Source organism: Laetiporus sulphureus (genome assembly GCF_001632365.1).
Source record: "Laetiporus sulphureus 93-53 unplaced genomic scaffold LAESUscaffold_8, whole genome shotgun sequence".
NCBI classification, from domain to species: Eukaryota; Fungi; Basidiomycota; class Agaricomycetes; order Polyporales; family Laetiporaceae; genus Laetiporus; species Laetiporus sulphureus.
Genome location: NW_024468517.1, coordinates 616,853 through 631,262, shown reverse-complemented (window position 1 = coordinate 631,262; position 14,410 = coordinate 616,853). Strand labels below are relative to the sequence as shown.

General features: G+C 50.6%; 7 protein-coding genes across 7 annotated transcripts; 5 read left to right on the top strand and 2 right to left on the bottom strand.

Annotated features, from left to right (window-relative positions):
- Positions 1-502: 502 nt before the first annotated feature.
- On the bottom strand, positions 503-2,338 carry LAESUDRAFT_756927 (uncharacterized protein; the record flags this gene model as incomplete). The annotated part of the gene is made up of 2 exons (XM_040912230.1): positions 503-1,436; positions 1,506-2,338. The coding sequence occupies 2 exons, from the start codon at positions 2,336-2,338 to the stop codon at positions 503-505; spliced, it is 1,767 nt and encodes a 588-aa protein (XP_040767038.1).
- Positions 2,339-2,642: 304 nt separating this feature from the next.
- LAESUDRAFT_547168 (uncharacterized protein) lies at positions 2,643-3,680 on the top strand. Its single transcript, XM_040902886.1, has one exon. The coding sequence runs from the start codon at positions 2,947-2,949 to the stop codon at positions 3,517-3,519; it is 573 nt and encodes a 190-aa protein (XP_040767037.1). The 5' UTR covers positions 2,643-2,946; the 3' UTR covers positions 3,520-3,680.
- Positions 3,681-3,840: 160 nt separating this feature from the next.
- Positions 3,841-5,670, bottom strand: LAESUDRAFT_756926 (branched-chain alpha-keto acid dehydrogenase E1-alpha subunit; the record flags this gene model as incomplete). Its single annotated transcript, XM_040912229.1, has 11 exons — positions 3,841-3,963; positions 4,027-4,294; positions 4,346-4,583; positions 4,642-4,828; positions 4,885-5,000; positions 5,048-5,055; positions 5,107-5,162; positions 5,215-5,223; positions 5,276-5,354; positions 5,407-5,432; positions 5,491-5,670. 11 exons carry the CDS (start codon positions 5,668-5,670, stop codon positions 3,841-3,843), a joined length of 1,290 nt encoding a protein of 429 aa, XP_040767036.1.
- A 931-nt stretch (positions 5,671-6,601) lies between these two features.
- Positions 6,602-8,129, top strand: LAESUDRAFT_810908 (mRNA capping enzyme). Its single transcript, XM_040914267.1, has 5 exons — positions 6,602-7,057; positions 7,155-7,204; positions 7,252-7,519; positions 7,601-7,713; positions 7,772-8,129. The coding sequence occupies exons 1-5, from the start codon at positions 6,691-6,693 to the stop codon at positions 7,952-7,954; spliced, it is 981 nt and encodes a 326-aa protein (XP_040767035.1). The 5' UTR covers positions 6,602-6,690; the 3' UTR covers positions 7,955-8,129.
- An 829-nt stretch (positions 8,130-8,958) lies between these two features.
- LAESUDRAFT_810907 (ankyrin) lies at positions 8,959-10,793 on the top strand. The gene is made up of 3 exons (XM_040914266.1): positions 8,959-9,965; positions 10,023-10,331; positions 10,390-10,793. The coding sequence occupies exons 1-2, from the start codon at positions 9,029-9,031 to the stop codon at positions 10,301-10,303; spliced, it is 1,218 nt and encodes a 405-aa protein (XP_040767034.1). The 5' UTR covers positions 8,959-9,028; the 3' UTR covers positions 10,304-10,331; positions 10,390-10,793.
- Positions 10,559-11,630, top strand: LAESUDRAFT_547046 (ankyrin). Its single transcript, XM_040902885.1, has one exon. It carries the CDS (start codon positions 10,756-10,758, stop codon positions 11,431-11,433), a length of 678 nt encoding a protein of 225 aa, XP_040767033.1. The 5' UTR covers positions 10,559-10,755; the 3' UTR covers positions 11,434-11,630.
- An 810-nt stretch (positions 11,631-12,440) lies between these two features.
- On the top strand, positions 12,441-13,303 carry LAESUDRAFT_723026 (uncharacterized protein). Its single transcript, XM_040908332.1, has 3 exons — positions 12,441-12,756; positions 12,828-13,131; positions 13,191-13,303. Exons 1-2 carry the CDS (start codon positions 12,528-12,530, stop codon positions 13,106-13,108), a joined length of 510 nt encoding a protein of 169 aa, XP_040767032.1. The 5' UTR covers positions 12,441-12,527; the 3' UTR covers positions 13,109-13,131; positions 13,191-13,303.
- Positions 13,304-14,410: the final 1,107 nt, after the last annotated feature.

The following is a 14,410-nucleotide window of genomic DNA, read 5'->3' as shown; positions in this document are numbered from 1 at the left end:
GTTGTCCATCCCTACGGGCCGTTTTAAGGAGTTTCGGTGAATGCGTGCCACTGCGACGAAGGTTGAACACAGTTGCATGATATAACTACCCTACACGAAAGACTGACTCATGACATACGCGCTAGCTTGACTGGTACTGTCAGCAAAGAATCACTACAGGAGCCGAACGGCCCAATAGCAACCTGATCCTTCCTAGCCAATCTGTACTACAGCTATTGATACAAACTGTCCAACCACTGTTCGTAAACTTCATGAACATCAGCATGGCCATGCAAGGGTAGTCTAGTGGTACGAGAAGCTAGGAAAATGAAACATGACAACATATTGTACTTATCACGAAGGGAAACCGAGGTGGTTCGATCTTCGCATTTGCCGACACCATGGCATGCCCATGCAACCATACGACGGCAAGAAGGAAAGCGCTTCAAGCGTCTCTGGAGGCTCTGCCTCGATATCAAATCCGCCGCAGGCGGGAACAACTCCGACATCCCATCAACTCGACTCAAATCGTGTCGTAGCTTGAAGATAGAGAGGTCGCCACGGGTGACGACGGAACAAGGGCTTGAGGTGGCTCGCGGTACACCTGCGAATTCGGCTGCTGATCGCGCTCTGAAGCGGACTTTAAAGAGTGGGCTGACGATGCGAGAGGGGCCGGTTCTAGACTCGATGGACGCATGCGCACAGGCGCGCTGGGGGAGCTGGGTGCATACAGAATGTGTGTGGACTCCAGCCCAGCGAGGTATGCGCTCGTTCGGATCGTATCCTTTGTTATCCACGCTGGTTGCGGTGGTAGCGGAATAGCGTCAGTACTGATGCCCCCACCGTACCGCTCTGCAATGTCCCTGAAGTACTCCATGTCGACGGTGGAGATGGTCGTCGTGGGCGAGGTCGGCAATCTCTGTGAGCCCGCCATACTGCGCACGCTCTGTGCAGACGCGATGGCCAGCGGTACTCTGCGGCTGGCACCGGACGCGTCGGCAATTTGCAACGAACGTGAAGCGGTGGAGGTGCTGAGCATAGACATCGATGCGCGACTGGCCCGACCATAGTCGCTCCTGCTCGGTGCTCTCGATAGCGACCTAGTCGAATGGGCTCGATTTAATTCGGGCGGAGTCAGGGACGGCAGCCAGAACTTCGAATTTGTATAAAGGGGGTTCTTGCCGTAACTCGCACTGACCCTGGCATCAGTGCTCTTCGGGGTCGGAACCGTTTCCATATGGATGTCCCAAGACTCAGCCTTTGAAGGCACGATGATTGGCGGGGGGATGGGCCGCTTCTCGTCCTCGGATCGCGAGGCTCCCACAATGCATTGTTCCACGTTAGCCGCAGCACTTGCGTACCTTCTGCGTCGCGAACAGTACAGCCACACAACCATGGCCAGCAGAATTACGAGCACGATTGTGGCTGACGCAGCCGCAACGGCTATGATAGCACCCCTGTAGAAGCGAGGCAATTAGTCAAACTGAATTTAATGCAGAGATAATCGTAGTTGATGCTGGACTTACTGCGACAATGTAGTAGAATGACCTGTCATTGACCATGAAGCGGCAGTCGAGCTCGCGCTCGCGCGTGACGTAGCAAGCACAGAGGAGGTAACGGTAAATGTAGTAGAAGAAGTGACGTTTGTAGCCGTGGAGGAGGTGGGTAGACAGGTGGCATTGCTCGCCGCGCTCCCACCAACGATAAAAAGATCGGTGGCTTCGCTATGTCCGCTGCCGTTCAGCATCAACACGACCTCTTTACCGTGAAGCGCGTCCATGACATATGAAGCAACACCCCGCGCAGTATCAGATGAGGTTGAGTTGACAAGGAAGGAGGTATCTCCAGGGATGAATGCCCGTATCGTCGGCGCCGCGTCCACTTCGGATGTATTGAAGGTGACATTGAACTGCTCGCACTGAGAGAGTTCACTGGCAAGTGCAAATGGCTTCGTCTTCGAGACCTGCTCGAATTCCAAGCAGGCCGAATCGTTGAAATCCTCTACCCTGATCACCTGAGAGATGGGACCAGTGGGGACACCATTCGCATCGTCGAGGGAGACGACGAAGTCCGTTCCTTCCTTGATAGGAAGAAATGTGGTTACAAGACCTGTGTCGGTGGTTTCATTCCATGCGGAGTCGGGGATGTCAAAAGAAAATGGGGTGAAGTTGGAGTGAAAAGGAACGACGGTGAGTTTCAAAGGAAGAGCGGAAGGAAAGGTACCGCCGGAAAACTCGACAGAAAAGGGTGCGCATTGCAGCGCAGGCGAATAGGTGACGAAATCGAAAATGGCCAATGCAAACTGCGGTCCTAGGGCCAGCACCAGAATGCAGACGAGCAATGGGCGCGAAAGCGACATCTGGCGGGGAGAAAGTCGAACAATCTTGACCTGGCAAGACACGCCTGTGCCGGGTTCAAGGCAGAACGGAGTCCTGATACATCCAGCAGGTCAGCCTCGAGGAGCAGCAAGGAGGTCGAGTACGACCGACGACTCAGCGATCGAGAAGCGTCCAACGGTCGTCAAGCAGTCATCGGATCTGACGCAACCTGTAAGAATCTGATGTCGTGATAAGCAGTTCATCCTAAATTAGCGTCATGTTTGTTGCCTTACTCAACGAGGCAAATCATGGCGCATTTAGCGCGGAGCAGGGCGATCCATGGCTCCCATGTGCGACGCATGCATGAAGGAGTGCCTAGCATCTTCACTACTTACTATGGTTTCCCTACATCGTCACTTGAAATCTAATAATGGTGTGGGACACGGAAGGCGTTTTCCTGGGAATAAGATAGGATCAACAACATGAACATCCCCAGCTGACAGCCGCGAGAACGCGTGCCCTCTGGCGGGACCACCGAATTTTGGATGAGATCATTGCTGGCAATGATCCGTGTACAGTGTAGACCACATCCTTTGTGCACACGTGACCGCGTCCGCATCGTCAAGGAGATGGCAGGCCTCGAACACACATGATGGCCTGCAAAGGGAATGCTTGTAACTTGCCGCTGATGGAGGAACGAACGGATGCTCACCGGCACTTCTCATGCACAAGGTTCAGCATTACGATTGTGTCACCTGTGCGAGTCACTCTCCGGGCGACCATGAAATCCGGCGCCAAAACTTGGCTCATCCATGCTCTATCTTTTGATGGTCCCTGCAGCTCCAGAGGCTTGCATCTACTTCGCCACGACGCACAATCATCGCCGTGTCCTCACAATCGCCACATATTTGCTCGCTCTGTGCATGTGGCAGGCCGAGAACATTACACTGCTCAAGAGTCAAGATGGTTGCTGAGAAACACAGCGGGATCTGTGACAGTGAGCAGGGCAACTCTTGTCAATTATTCGAGTCCAAGGACTGGCGGGCAACGAAACAAGAGTCCGCTCCATAGGATGTCCTACTGCGGCTTTTGGGGGGCATGCAAATTTGGCGTGCTCTCCCGACGATTGACGGTCGTGAAGGTTGCACATGCATGCATATTTTATCATGAACTTAATCAAACTGGTGGCGCGCACCTGCTCTTCGAGACCCTTCGTTCATGAACGACTGCCACCTCGGCTTTTCGCATCGCAGAAAATGAAATCGAGGCGTTGTATGCGTGGCAAACTGGAAGCGGTAGCTGTGCAAGTGCTGTGACCTCGCCTCCGAAGTGACCTCGCAACGGGCGTGACGCATAGTCACAGTCCTACATCTCCCGCCACTCGCTCGCCAGGAACTCATACTTCACAGTTCTCGACTCGCCAGGCCGGGACTATTCATGACGTCTCGTATGGACCAGAACTTCCAATCACATCGTCATCTCCCCTAAGAAGTGAGTACTCCAGAATACACACGGAACTCGTGGTGGAGATCTGTGATCGGCCTCACTGCGAGTCCTCCATCAGCTCCTTCCCAGCACCCTTGTGCTTCTGCAGCTCGGACCTCCATGGCTCCCAAACATTCCCGTATTTTTTCAAGAGCCTGCTCAGCTCCTCGCGCTGTTCCCTCTGCGCGAGATCATCAACGATCAACGCTTCTCTCATATGCAGCTTTTGTGGTAGAGCACTTACAATCGACCACGGCTCCTCGCCTCCGTACACGTTGTCAAACATCTCCTTAAGCTCGGGCTTTGGCAGCGCCTCTGCTCGCCTAAACGCACTCATGACCTCGTCCTTGAGCCGAGCTCTCAACGCGTTCTCCTCGTCTGCTGACCACCACCCGCGCGCCTCGAGGAACAGGCGGAAACGCGCGATGGGGTTGTCTAACCGCTTGCGGTCCTCCACTTCCTGCCGGGGACGATAGGCGAAGGAATCGTCCGAGGTCGAGTGGTGGCCCACGCTGACACGCACGTCATCAATACAGTGACTAGCCAGTGAGGATGAAGCTTACCGGTATGTCATTGCTTCCACGAGGACGGCGCGGCCTTCGTCGATGCAGAGCGTTCTAGCCTCTTTGATTGCATTGTAAACCGCGAGGACGTCGTTTCCATCGACTCGTATTGTATGTACACCGTAGCCTGGACCTCTGGCTGCGATACCGTCGCCGTAATATTGTTCCGTAGCAGGCGTCGAGATCGCGAAGCCGTTGTTGCGTGCGATGAACAGCGTGGGAGAAGGTATCGTGGAAGCTGATGCGGGAGGCAGATGAGGTCATGGACCAACAGTTGGTGAAGATGAAATGCCTACCGAAAAGCATTCCCGCGTGGAAGTCGCCCTCCGAGGCCGCGCCCTCGCCAAAATAGACTACAGCACAATTACGACCTCGCCGGGCTGGATCGCGCTTAATTGCGAATCCGACTCCCGCTGCTTGGGGGATCTGGGTCGCTAAGGGCGAGGAGATCATGTGGAAATGGTGTGCTCGAGAGCCAAAATGCTACACGGTAATAACTTTAGGCATGTTGCTCAATTGCACACGAAGACGTCACACACCATGGGCATCTGTTTGCCTCGCGAACAAGGATCCTCGCAGTTACCGAAGCATGAATTCATCATGTCATCCAGAGTAAAGCCTCGCCACATGAGGACACCCAACTCCCGATATTGCCCTGCAATGTTCAATACGCTTCTTGCGGCACTGATCAAGGCGACTTACCAAGCACTCTTCGACGAATATTCGTTCAGCTGCCAAGACAAGAATTGTGAGCCACTTACTCGTCGTCAAGGGCCAGGGCAGCAGCTGACCCTATTAAGGTAGCTTCTTCGCCGTACTACGAAGTACATGAGATCTCCGAAGGTCTGCACAGCGAGAACTAGGCATACATGCGTCATCTATTATGGAATATGAATAACTTAATTCCATACGTGTGGCAGATGCACTCACGTAAAAAGCCAGCTTGCCTTGTCGTTGCACGTTGTACATGAGGTTGTCAATGATTGGCAGCTGTACCATGTTCTCATACCTGTGCATTGCTACCATCAAGTTTAGGAGCACCGCGTAACAAACCAGCTTACATTCGTCGTGCCACGTCTTCCCCGATCTAGAAAACAATTGAGTAACGGATGACCGTACTCGTCGATGATCCGCAAGCGACGAACCTCAGGCAACGTCGCGCCTTCAATCGGCTTTCCGACGCCATCAAGCACCCTGTATGTGGGTATTTGCTGCCCATCTGTGGTGACAGAATTGAAGAATTGCAGCTTTGGAGTGATAGGCGACTGCGACGACGGGAGATGTCCGTGCTCGTGCTGCATGGACAGCGATCTGGCGTAGGACATCGCGCCGCTGCGCCTTCTGAGAAGCGCACTGGGGTAGAGACAACGAAGTCGCATTGTTCTGATCATCGCGCACGTCTTCTCCTTCTGCTCCCCGGCAAGGTGGGTGTTGAGGAAAAGGCGGGTTGGAGACGAGGAGCGGTCATATGGTACACGCCAGAGGCCAACACCGCAGACATGAAGCAATTTGCGCATGTGGCAAATGCTTAGCAAATGTCGACAGGTTTTTTGCCTTTGTGATCTCAATTTGCTACAGTTCCTTCCCACATTCCATATTAAGTATTTGCATAATAATATGTTAGAGGCAGAAATTTAAAATCATATATTTTAAGAAATGACACCATTTTCAAACTCACCAAATACATTTAGAATTTGAGCGCTGTTGAATGTAATCATACATTTTGAATTTCAAACTATGACATGTATAAAATATCCAGTAGCAGATGAAGGTGTAATTACGGTGAATGACTTTCATTCTAGTAATCTTGGCTAGAATGACTTCAGTAGGGAAGTAGAATGTAGGCATAATCACACCTTCATCTGCTACTGGATATTTTATACATGTCATAGTTTGAAATTCAAAAATGTATGATTACATTCAACAGCACTCAAATTCTAAATGTATTTGGTGAGTTTGAAAATGGTGTCATTTCTTAAATATATGATATTAAATTTCTGCCTCCAACATATTATATGCAAATACTTAATACGGAATGTGGGAAGGAACCATAGCAAATTGAGATCACAAAGGCAAAAAACCTGTCGACATTTGCTAAGCATTTGCCACATGCGCAAATCGCTTCATGTCTGCGGTGCAACGCGGGGAAAGCGCTGTAGACGCCCAACAGACGCTCGTACTTGGATCCGCGTGTCGCGTGACCTCTACGGGCGCTTGCTGAAGTACGCTGCATTAGACGCTCACTTCTGCGTGTCTGCGTACCGCCACCTACGCGACCTAACGCTGCTTTCCATGCATCTGGGCTGATTATTCTGAAGCAATTATCTCCTTTAGTACGCGGCGCTATGGATAACAAGGAGCAATTACACGATGAGTCTGACCACGACGCCCAAAGACCGCCCAAGCGTGCTCGTCGAACGCCGCCACCTCCAGCTACCCAACCACCCACGACCGGATCACCTTATAATCCGACCAGCAATGGCAACGGCAAGGGATACACACCTCATGCGTCTGCGCTACCGCCTCTCTCTGTGTCTATTCTTGGAGTCGAGCCAATGGACGAGTTCATCCGCGAGGTGGCCGACTTTGTGCACCATATGATCAGCACACGTCCGGAGGGCCCGGGACAGGTGGAAGTTGAGGCCAAGATTGGGGTTTTGCGAGATAAGATGTCAGGACAGCGGATACAGCTGCCCGTTCTGGTCGAGACTAGTATGTCTATATTTTTATGTGTCCTGTTGGTGTCTCATGCATGTCACGTATGCACAATCTATATCGTTACTACCATTCGTCTGCACTCGCACCGCAGTACTCGTACCAAATGCCATCGACTGCAGATTCGAATCCAACATGTCGCCGGTACGGCATACCTTCGACGTGCTCGCATTCTCTGACATCTGGGTCAGATGCAACACAGGCACTTCAACGGGCTTCTCAACGGACTGAAAGTATCACCACCACCCTACTCCACCTCCCCAATATCATACGAGCATCTCCGCCTCATCGACTCCTTCTACGCATCCGAAGGCCATGGCGAGCGCATCCGCGTCACACGAGACGAGAAGAGTGGCACCGTGCAGGCGTGTGTCCGCAAGGTGCGGCTCGCAAGCCTGGACATTTATTGTCCGAAACGCGCGGCGGACTGGAGGATCAGTGTAAATGTGGAGGTACCAGGTGAGTAAAGTAAGCGTTAGCCACAGCGATCGCGTGCGTGTTGACGGAACACGAACCGGTCATCTTGCTGACGGTTCGTAGTGCAACAGCCGATAGGGACGGCGACGCATACGCGGAGGAAGGACCGCATGAGCTACTCCCACGAGGAATTCCTGATCGACCTCACACAGGTCACATCGAATGCTGCCGGAAAAGTATGTGATGACAGCTGCTTACTGAGGGTGTCATCGGTTGACGTGCGATATTTCATAGACGGAAGTGTTGCATGAACTCGAAGTGGAGATCGCGCGCTCCGACTTCCTCCTATCAATGGCCGCAAAGCGGGGCGACCCGTCCGTTCCGGAGCAAGAACGCGGGGCATTCGACGAACTGATCCGCGCCTTCGTCAACAACGCGCGAATATTGGTGCGGAATGCGGGAGACGGATGGCAGTAAGAGTAGTTTCGGTGCGTCGCTGCCAGCATGGATTTTTTGTAACGTTTGTCGTTTGTCTCATTGTAATTGCTCCGCTTGGATGATATGTGTATTGTGCACAATAGTCTAGTTGAGACTACCTGGTGTATTGATAGTGCTAGACTAACCGTCGAATCTCATTGCGACTCAGGATGCCTTGAGTGAACATTATGATTTCAAGGGTTGCATTGCCGCTCGCCGCAAGGAAATTTGCTTTTCTTTTTTCACTCTTCACGACGGTCAGCTATGTCTTGATTTCACGATATGCAATATTGTGTACGTGCTCCAGCGTCTCTTGCATCCGTCTTTCATTATGCTGACCATTGACTCTCAAGGGCTTTCAGTCCCATACGAACGCGGAAGGCAATATTGTGGCAGACTAGGCGCAAGCACCCTTAGCAAGCGGGTGCCGTCTGAGGAAGAAGTTTTACATAATCGGTGAGCGAGAAAATCAGTTGTCGCTAGTTGACTTACCATTCGACACTTTGCTACTATGCTCATTAGCATGCTCAGGTAGATTGCCTTGAGCAGAATGTCTTCAGTGGCTAAATCGAAAGACTCGCCCAAGCCTAAGGAATTATAGGATCTTGACTATGGCAGAGCCGACGTTGAGCACCATGTATCGCACGATAGAAGACGACTCATATGGCGAATCGGCATGAGACCAATGCTGGGTACGTAGGGTTTCTTTCCTAACAATTTGAGGATGAGCAAAGGCCTCGTGATAGCATTGGGGGAATGCAGCCGCGGCACAAAATAGCATTATTCGTCTTTCGTCGGAATGCAGGATGTGTACGCTTCTGGTTCCATTTAATGCAACGGTGACATCTTGAAAATTTCTCTGATGTACGCTTTGAGGTACAAATGACTTCCTTATCTCGGGCAATCTATCCCCATTCCACCCGTATGGGTGTTCCCGCACAATCTGATGCTATCGTAGTTCTTATAAATGCACCGCCTCGCCTATGAACTTTAACGTCCCTTCGCTTTGTTCCAAGGGCCCCACTCACCTCTTCACTTTCGCTCTCCCTCCGCTCCACCACTTGAAGACGAAAGATGGATCATAATGACGCCGAACACGATTCGGACACGGACTCCGTCGTATCGGCTCACTCTGAAGTCCAACTTAACGAGTTTTTGGACGATCAACAAGGACTGCGCAGACTCTCGGTCTGCGAGATAGACTGTCACGCCACCAGGCTCATGACAGCGACGCGTGAACACAATGTGCGCGAAATGAGGCGCATTCTGGAGAATGGCGCCGATATCAACGCGTTTGCGCGATGCACCAGACCGACATCCACTCGACATGCATGGTACGCTGCCGGCTCTTGCGTATCGGCTTTGTGGGTCGCGATCGATATTGGTAGCTTGGACGCCTTCAATTTCCTACTTGACCACGGAGCAAGCCCTCACTTACCCGATGGTTACATGGGCGACCACGCGGTCCTCTTTGCTGCATACAGAGGAAGGGCGGAGATTGTGAGGATCCTCTTAGATCAGGGGGCGGACGTGAATACGAGAGCCAAAGATGGCCGTACGGCCTTACACTATGCATTCCATCCAAGGGCTGGCGCGATAAGACAGCTTCTATCGGACGCGGGTTGCAATTTCAACGCTCGTAACCATTTCGGCTGCACACCACGTCAATTCGCTTGGGATGAAGCCGTCACACAGGATCTTATCCTTCACGGTGCAACGGATCAGGGGCGCGAAGATATGTTGCACGAGTACGTTCCTCGCTCGGAGGACGACGTCAAACGAACAGCAATATTGCTGGCGCGTTTGACAGTGCGAGATCTCGTTCGTCAAATTTTGGATTTTGCAGAGTATTGGGTTCGGCGAATCGAGTCTTCGGAGATGGTGACTCCAAAAGTAAGAGGGGGCGGCGATAGACTCGAGCGCCAATCGTTATGCCTCAGCACAGGAATTATGGGACGAGTATATCGACCTTTGCGCAAGGTCATCTTCAAAATCGTCGCTAACGATCAAGGTATACCGAGTGTTCGTGCGGGCCAACTACGTAGTCGCTAATGAATGATCGTCCTAGGGTGGCGCACGCACGATGGATCGTGGACATGGTTCGAAGCCGGTGGTTGTCGAGAACATCGCGAGCTGCCTCGTAGAACTATCGCATACAACATGCCTGCAAACTCAGTTCCGCACACGCATATCAAGATCTGGGACGTGCATGCCGATGAAGGCACACATGACTGGATGGCACAGTTCAAGCGGGGAGATACATTGTTGATCTATGCGAAGGCACAATTCAGTGGATGGTGCAATGACGTACTGAACGTTCAGGTGATGACTTTCTGTGCCTACGTATAGACTCTCGTACTAGATCGGTCGTTCTGAAGTGCGTGAACCAACTACTCAATGATGCATTTGGTACTAACGGCTAGTCGCTGCAACAGATGAAGACTCAGACAATGCTCCTGAAGGTTGTATATATTTTACATCTTCACATCCTTCGATCCTAGTCAAGCATCGTGGCGAAGCTCATCAAATCTCAAATCAATGTGTATGCGGCTATTCGGTTGGGTCACTGCAAATTTGGCAATACCTTCGTTATGTATATCAATTAGTTACGCGAACGCCTTTCATTGTGCGCGTGGCTGCGCTTCTTGCTGATACAGCAAGTCCAAATCCTGTTCAGTAAAGCAGCGTCGGTTCTGCCGAGTCTTCCATGCATGATGTCCAACTTCGACTGATTTATACGAGAGCCGGTATTTTAGCGCACATTGCCTCTTACAATCGCCATCTTGTATCCTCTACGTAACATGCTGGGCGACTACGACCCCACACACGACTCAGACTGGAATGCAAACTCAATCACATCTGCCAGCTCTGAAATGCCAATCAACGAGCCTCGGGACGAGGAGCGAAAGCTGGTTAAGCTTGCTATCTGCGAGATAGACTGTCATGGCACTCCGCGCATGACTTCTACGATGATGGGGCATGTGCACGAGATGAGGCGAATCCTCGAAGAAGGGGCAGATATCAACGAGTACGCACGATGCACCAGGCCGGCATGGACTCGAAGCGCGCGGTACGGCACCGGATGCTGCGTGTCCGCCGCGCTTTGGGTCGCTATCGAGACCGGAGACGAGAACATCTTTGCCTTTCTGTTGGCTCACGGAGCCAGTCCGCATTTGGAGGGTGGGTATATGGGAGATCATGCCATTCTCTTCGCAGCGTACAGGGGCCGCATGGGGATGGTGAAGAGCCTCTTGGGTGATGGAGCGGACGCGGACACGACCGCCGCCGACCGCCGCACGGCCTTGCATTGTGCAGTCGCTTCGAGATATACGGCCATGGCGCGTATCTTGGTGGAGGCGGGGTGCGACATCCACGCACGTAATCATTCCGGATACACGCCTTACACAGCCTGCATAGATTTATTTTTCCACGGGAAACCTGATGCAAAAATGGTGAAAATATCTTATGTCTGGATATGAAAATAGTTTGAAAATCGGGTGGAGACAATTGAATTATGTTATGATTGTTTTACCGAAACGTATCAGCAATAGTGGCTCACCGGGGGCATGAGCCCATGATTCCGCTGGGAACATTTTGGACACATCACGATAACAGTCACAATGTAACTCTAATGTTACTGATGTAAACATCACAGAATGATTTGAATTATTTCGAGTGAGCTCATTGTGGAATAATAGTAATATTATTCAGAAAGACACCAGGATGAGACAACAATTTTGCTCTGGCCAGCATTCATATAATATATTGGTATCATTTTGAATGGATCTTAAGGGTACATTACAAATGTGATCAATGTAATGTTACGATGAGTACTAGAATGCTTATCATCATGTGCCGGCTGGAATCATCTTGAACGCATCAGGGGTGTCCTAATATGGTTAGCACATTACTATATATAGTAATAACAATTATGCGATCACGATGAATCCATTGAGAACATCTTGAAAACATCATGGCCACTCACAGGTATCATTTGAGATTTTCTCCCAAGAAACATTTGGGTTGCTATCACCATAATGCTTAAATGCTGTCATCTGCAGCATTGGGGTCTCATTCTTGCATCTTTATGAATGCTATCAAAATTGTGCCGCAATGTTGATGCTTAAAACATTTTAAAACATTCAAAATGATTTCAAAATGTATGTGCTAAAAACATTGCATAATTATTTGGACTGTTATTACAATGTGTCCAAAATGTTTTGGGCAGAATCATGGGCCCATGCCCCCGGTGGCTCTATTTCCCAAAGGAAGATATTTCAGTCCAAAAATATGTGATACCGATATGTTTCGGTGAAGCAATTGAAACATAATTCAATTGTCTCCACCTGATTTCCAAACTATTTCCATATCCAGACTTAAGATATTTTCACCATTTTTTCATCAGGTTTCCCGTGGAAAAATAAATTCGTGCAGGCTGTGTTATGCACTCAGACCATGCACTAATACCTCCGTTGGAAGCTACCTACGGGAATGCGGTGCAAGCGACGTCGAGTGTGCTGATCTGAGACATAACTATATATATGCTCCTCGGACGAAAGACGATGTCGAACAGATGGCAGCTTTGCTCGCTTCTTTGGTCGGGAGAGATCTAGTGCAATGGATCTTGGATCTGGCGGAGTATTGGGTCCGACACAGAGAACAGGGCACGAAGAAATGCGTTGTCCAAGGAAAAGGCGACGGAGAAGAGCGCGAACTGCTATGTCTCACCACTTCGAACATAAGTGGGCGAGCGCACAATCCTTTACGCAAGGTCATATTCAAGATCACGTCACACGATCAAGGTGAGGACTACAAATAATGTTCTCACATTGACGTGCGGAGGACATTGTTCTTATGAATATTTGCGTTACAGGATGGCGAAACCAAAGCGGTTCGTGGACCTGGTTTGAGGCGGGATGTTATCGAGATAGCCATGAGCTGTCACGTCGAATAATCACGTACAATGTCCCTGCGTCCTCATTCCCGCACGTCCACATCAAAGTTTGGGAGTGTGGCGCCGACGCTGGCACGAAGATATGGATGGAGCAGTTCAAACCAGGAGACAGACTGTCTATCTTTGCAAAGGCGCGATTCAATACATGGGTCAATCATATCGATGATGTTGAAGTCATGACCTTCTGCGCATGCGTATAAAGTGAAAAAGGATACCGGGCAAGGTGAGATAAGGCAATGATCAAATGTAGCTGATGCTGAGCTGATATGCGTCGACAAACAGGTTCTATGACCTGCTGTAATTTCTATTATAAGTATGCCAATAAAAATATGCTCTTTCGAGAGTGACAGCAGCTCACAGGTGTAGAGTCACACCAATGTCGAGCCATACATCGTGACTGTTTTTCTCTGCTATTCGTGCTCCACGAGAGCGCACCGGAAAGGATGTCCTGGTAACTGAGAGGAAGAGCAGTGTGGGACTGGCGGCATAATAAAGTTGAACGCCCCGCATACTCCGTCAGGCTCGTCATTCTAAGACTCCAGAGGGCCTAAGCATCTTCCAACCGACGTGTCGATGTCGTCAGCAAGAGAAACTATGTTGTGGATCAAACTGTTCGTCTCTTTGGTATGGCCACTCGTCCTCATGAAGTGACACGTCAACAAACCAGTGGTCATCTTGGCTTCATTGTCCGTGTCTCGAATTTCAATTTCGAGCACAGCGTTTTGAAACCGACATTCTATGTCCACCGTATTCGATGGACGGTGTGGGAATACCGCACCTTACGACGAAAGGATAAGCTCTTGCTCTTTGCTCTCAGCTACGACTGCGCTGCAGTGGAAGGGTCGATCGCCAATGACCTCCGTGTCCTTAGACGTTATCCAGGAGATTTTGATGGCTCGATTTAGCTGGCGGCTGGCTGAAACACGGATGCAACGTACCGTGGGCGGGCAGCATGAAAAAAAATCCGAGCTCTACTTAGCCGACCCTTGAACAGCCTCGCTATGCTGGTACTGAAGCACATCGAGGAAGACGCGCGGGATGGGTTTCAGTGATCGCTTCTACTTCAAGGGCGCCTACATTTCTCGGATACAGATGATGCGACGACTTCCATGATGCGTATTCGTGTCCGTAAAGTGACAACGCATCAACTTCGACATTATCTGCTAGGAGTAGAGCTCCTCATGAGTGCTCCCAGACCTCCGAAGGCATGGAAGGCGATGACGAGTGCTCTGGGTGAGTTTTGAGGCCTGTGTCTCCAGGCTGGACCGTAGTTTGTACTTATTGAGGACACAGATCCGCCAAGAATTGGAATACTGAAAAGTGCAAGCACTCCTCGCTCCCGGATAGCTTAGGCTTGGTGCAATATTGATTCATCCTCTGCACGACAATACCTGCCAAGAGTACCATAGCTTTGGCTATGACACTCAGTGGACATTGACTAGTATGTAAAATCAAGAGTATCTCGCTGTATACAGTGAGTGATTCGCTGCAAACTGTTTCTT

Coding starts and splice junctions, on each gene's coding strand:
- LAESUDRAFT_547168 (XM_040902886.1), top strand. CDS start 2,947: ATGATGGCCTGCAAAGGGAATGCTTGTAACTTGCCGCTGATGGAGGAA.
- LAESUDRAFT_810908 (XM_040914267.1), top strand. CDS start 6,691: ATGGATAACAAGGAGCAATTACACGATGAGTCTGACCACGACGCCCAA. Junction 7,058..7,154: donor GCCCGTTCTGGTCGAGACTA/GTATGTCTATAT, acceptor CTCGCACCGCAG/TACTCGTACCAAATGCCATC. Junction 7,520..7,600: donor TGTAAATGTGGAGGTACCAG/GTGAGTAAAGTA, acceptor GACGGTTCGTAG/TGCAACAGCCGATAGGGACG.
- LAESUDRAFT_723026 (XM_040908332.1), top strand. CDS start 12,528: ATGGCAGCTTTGCTCGCTTCTTTGGTCGGGAGAGATCTAGTGCAATGG. Junction 12,757..12,827: donor GATCACGTCACACGATCAAG/GTGAGGACTACA, acceptor TTTGCGTTACAG/GATGGCGAAACCAAAGCGGT.
- LAESUDRAFT_810907 (XM_040914266.1), top strand. CDS start 9,029: ATGGATCATAATGACGCCGAACACGATTCGGACACGGACTCCGTCGTA. Junction 9,966..10,022: donor AATCGTCGCTAACGATCAAG/GTATACCGAGTG, acceptor TGATCGTCCTAG/GGTGGCGCACGCACGATGGA.
- LAESUDRAFT_547046 (XM_040902885.1), top strand. CDS start 10,756: ATGCTGGGCGACTACGACCCCACACACGACTCAGACTGGAATGCAAAC.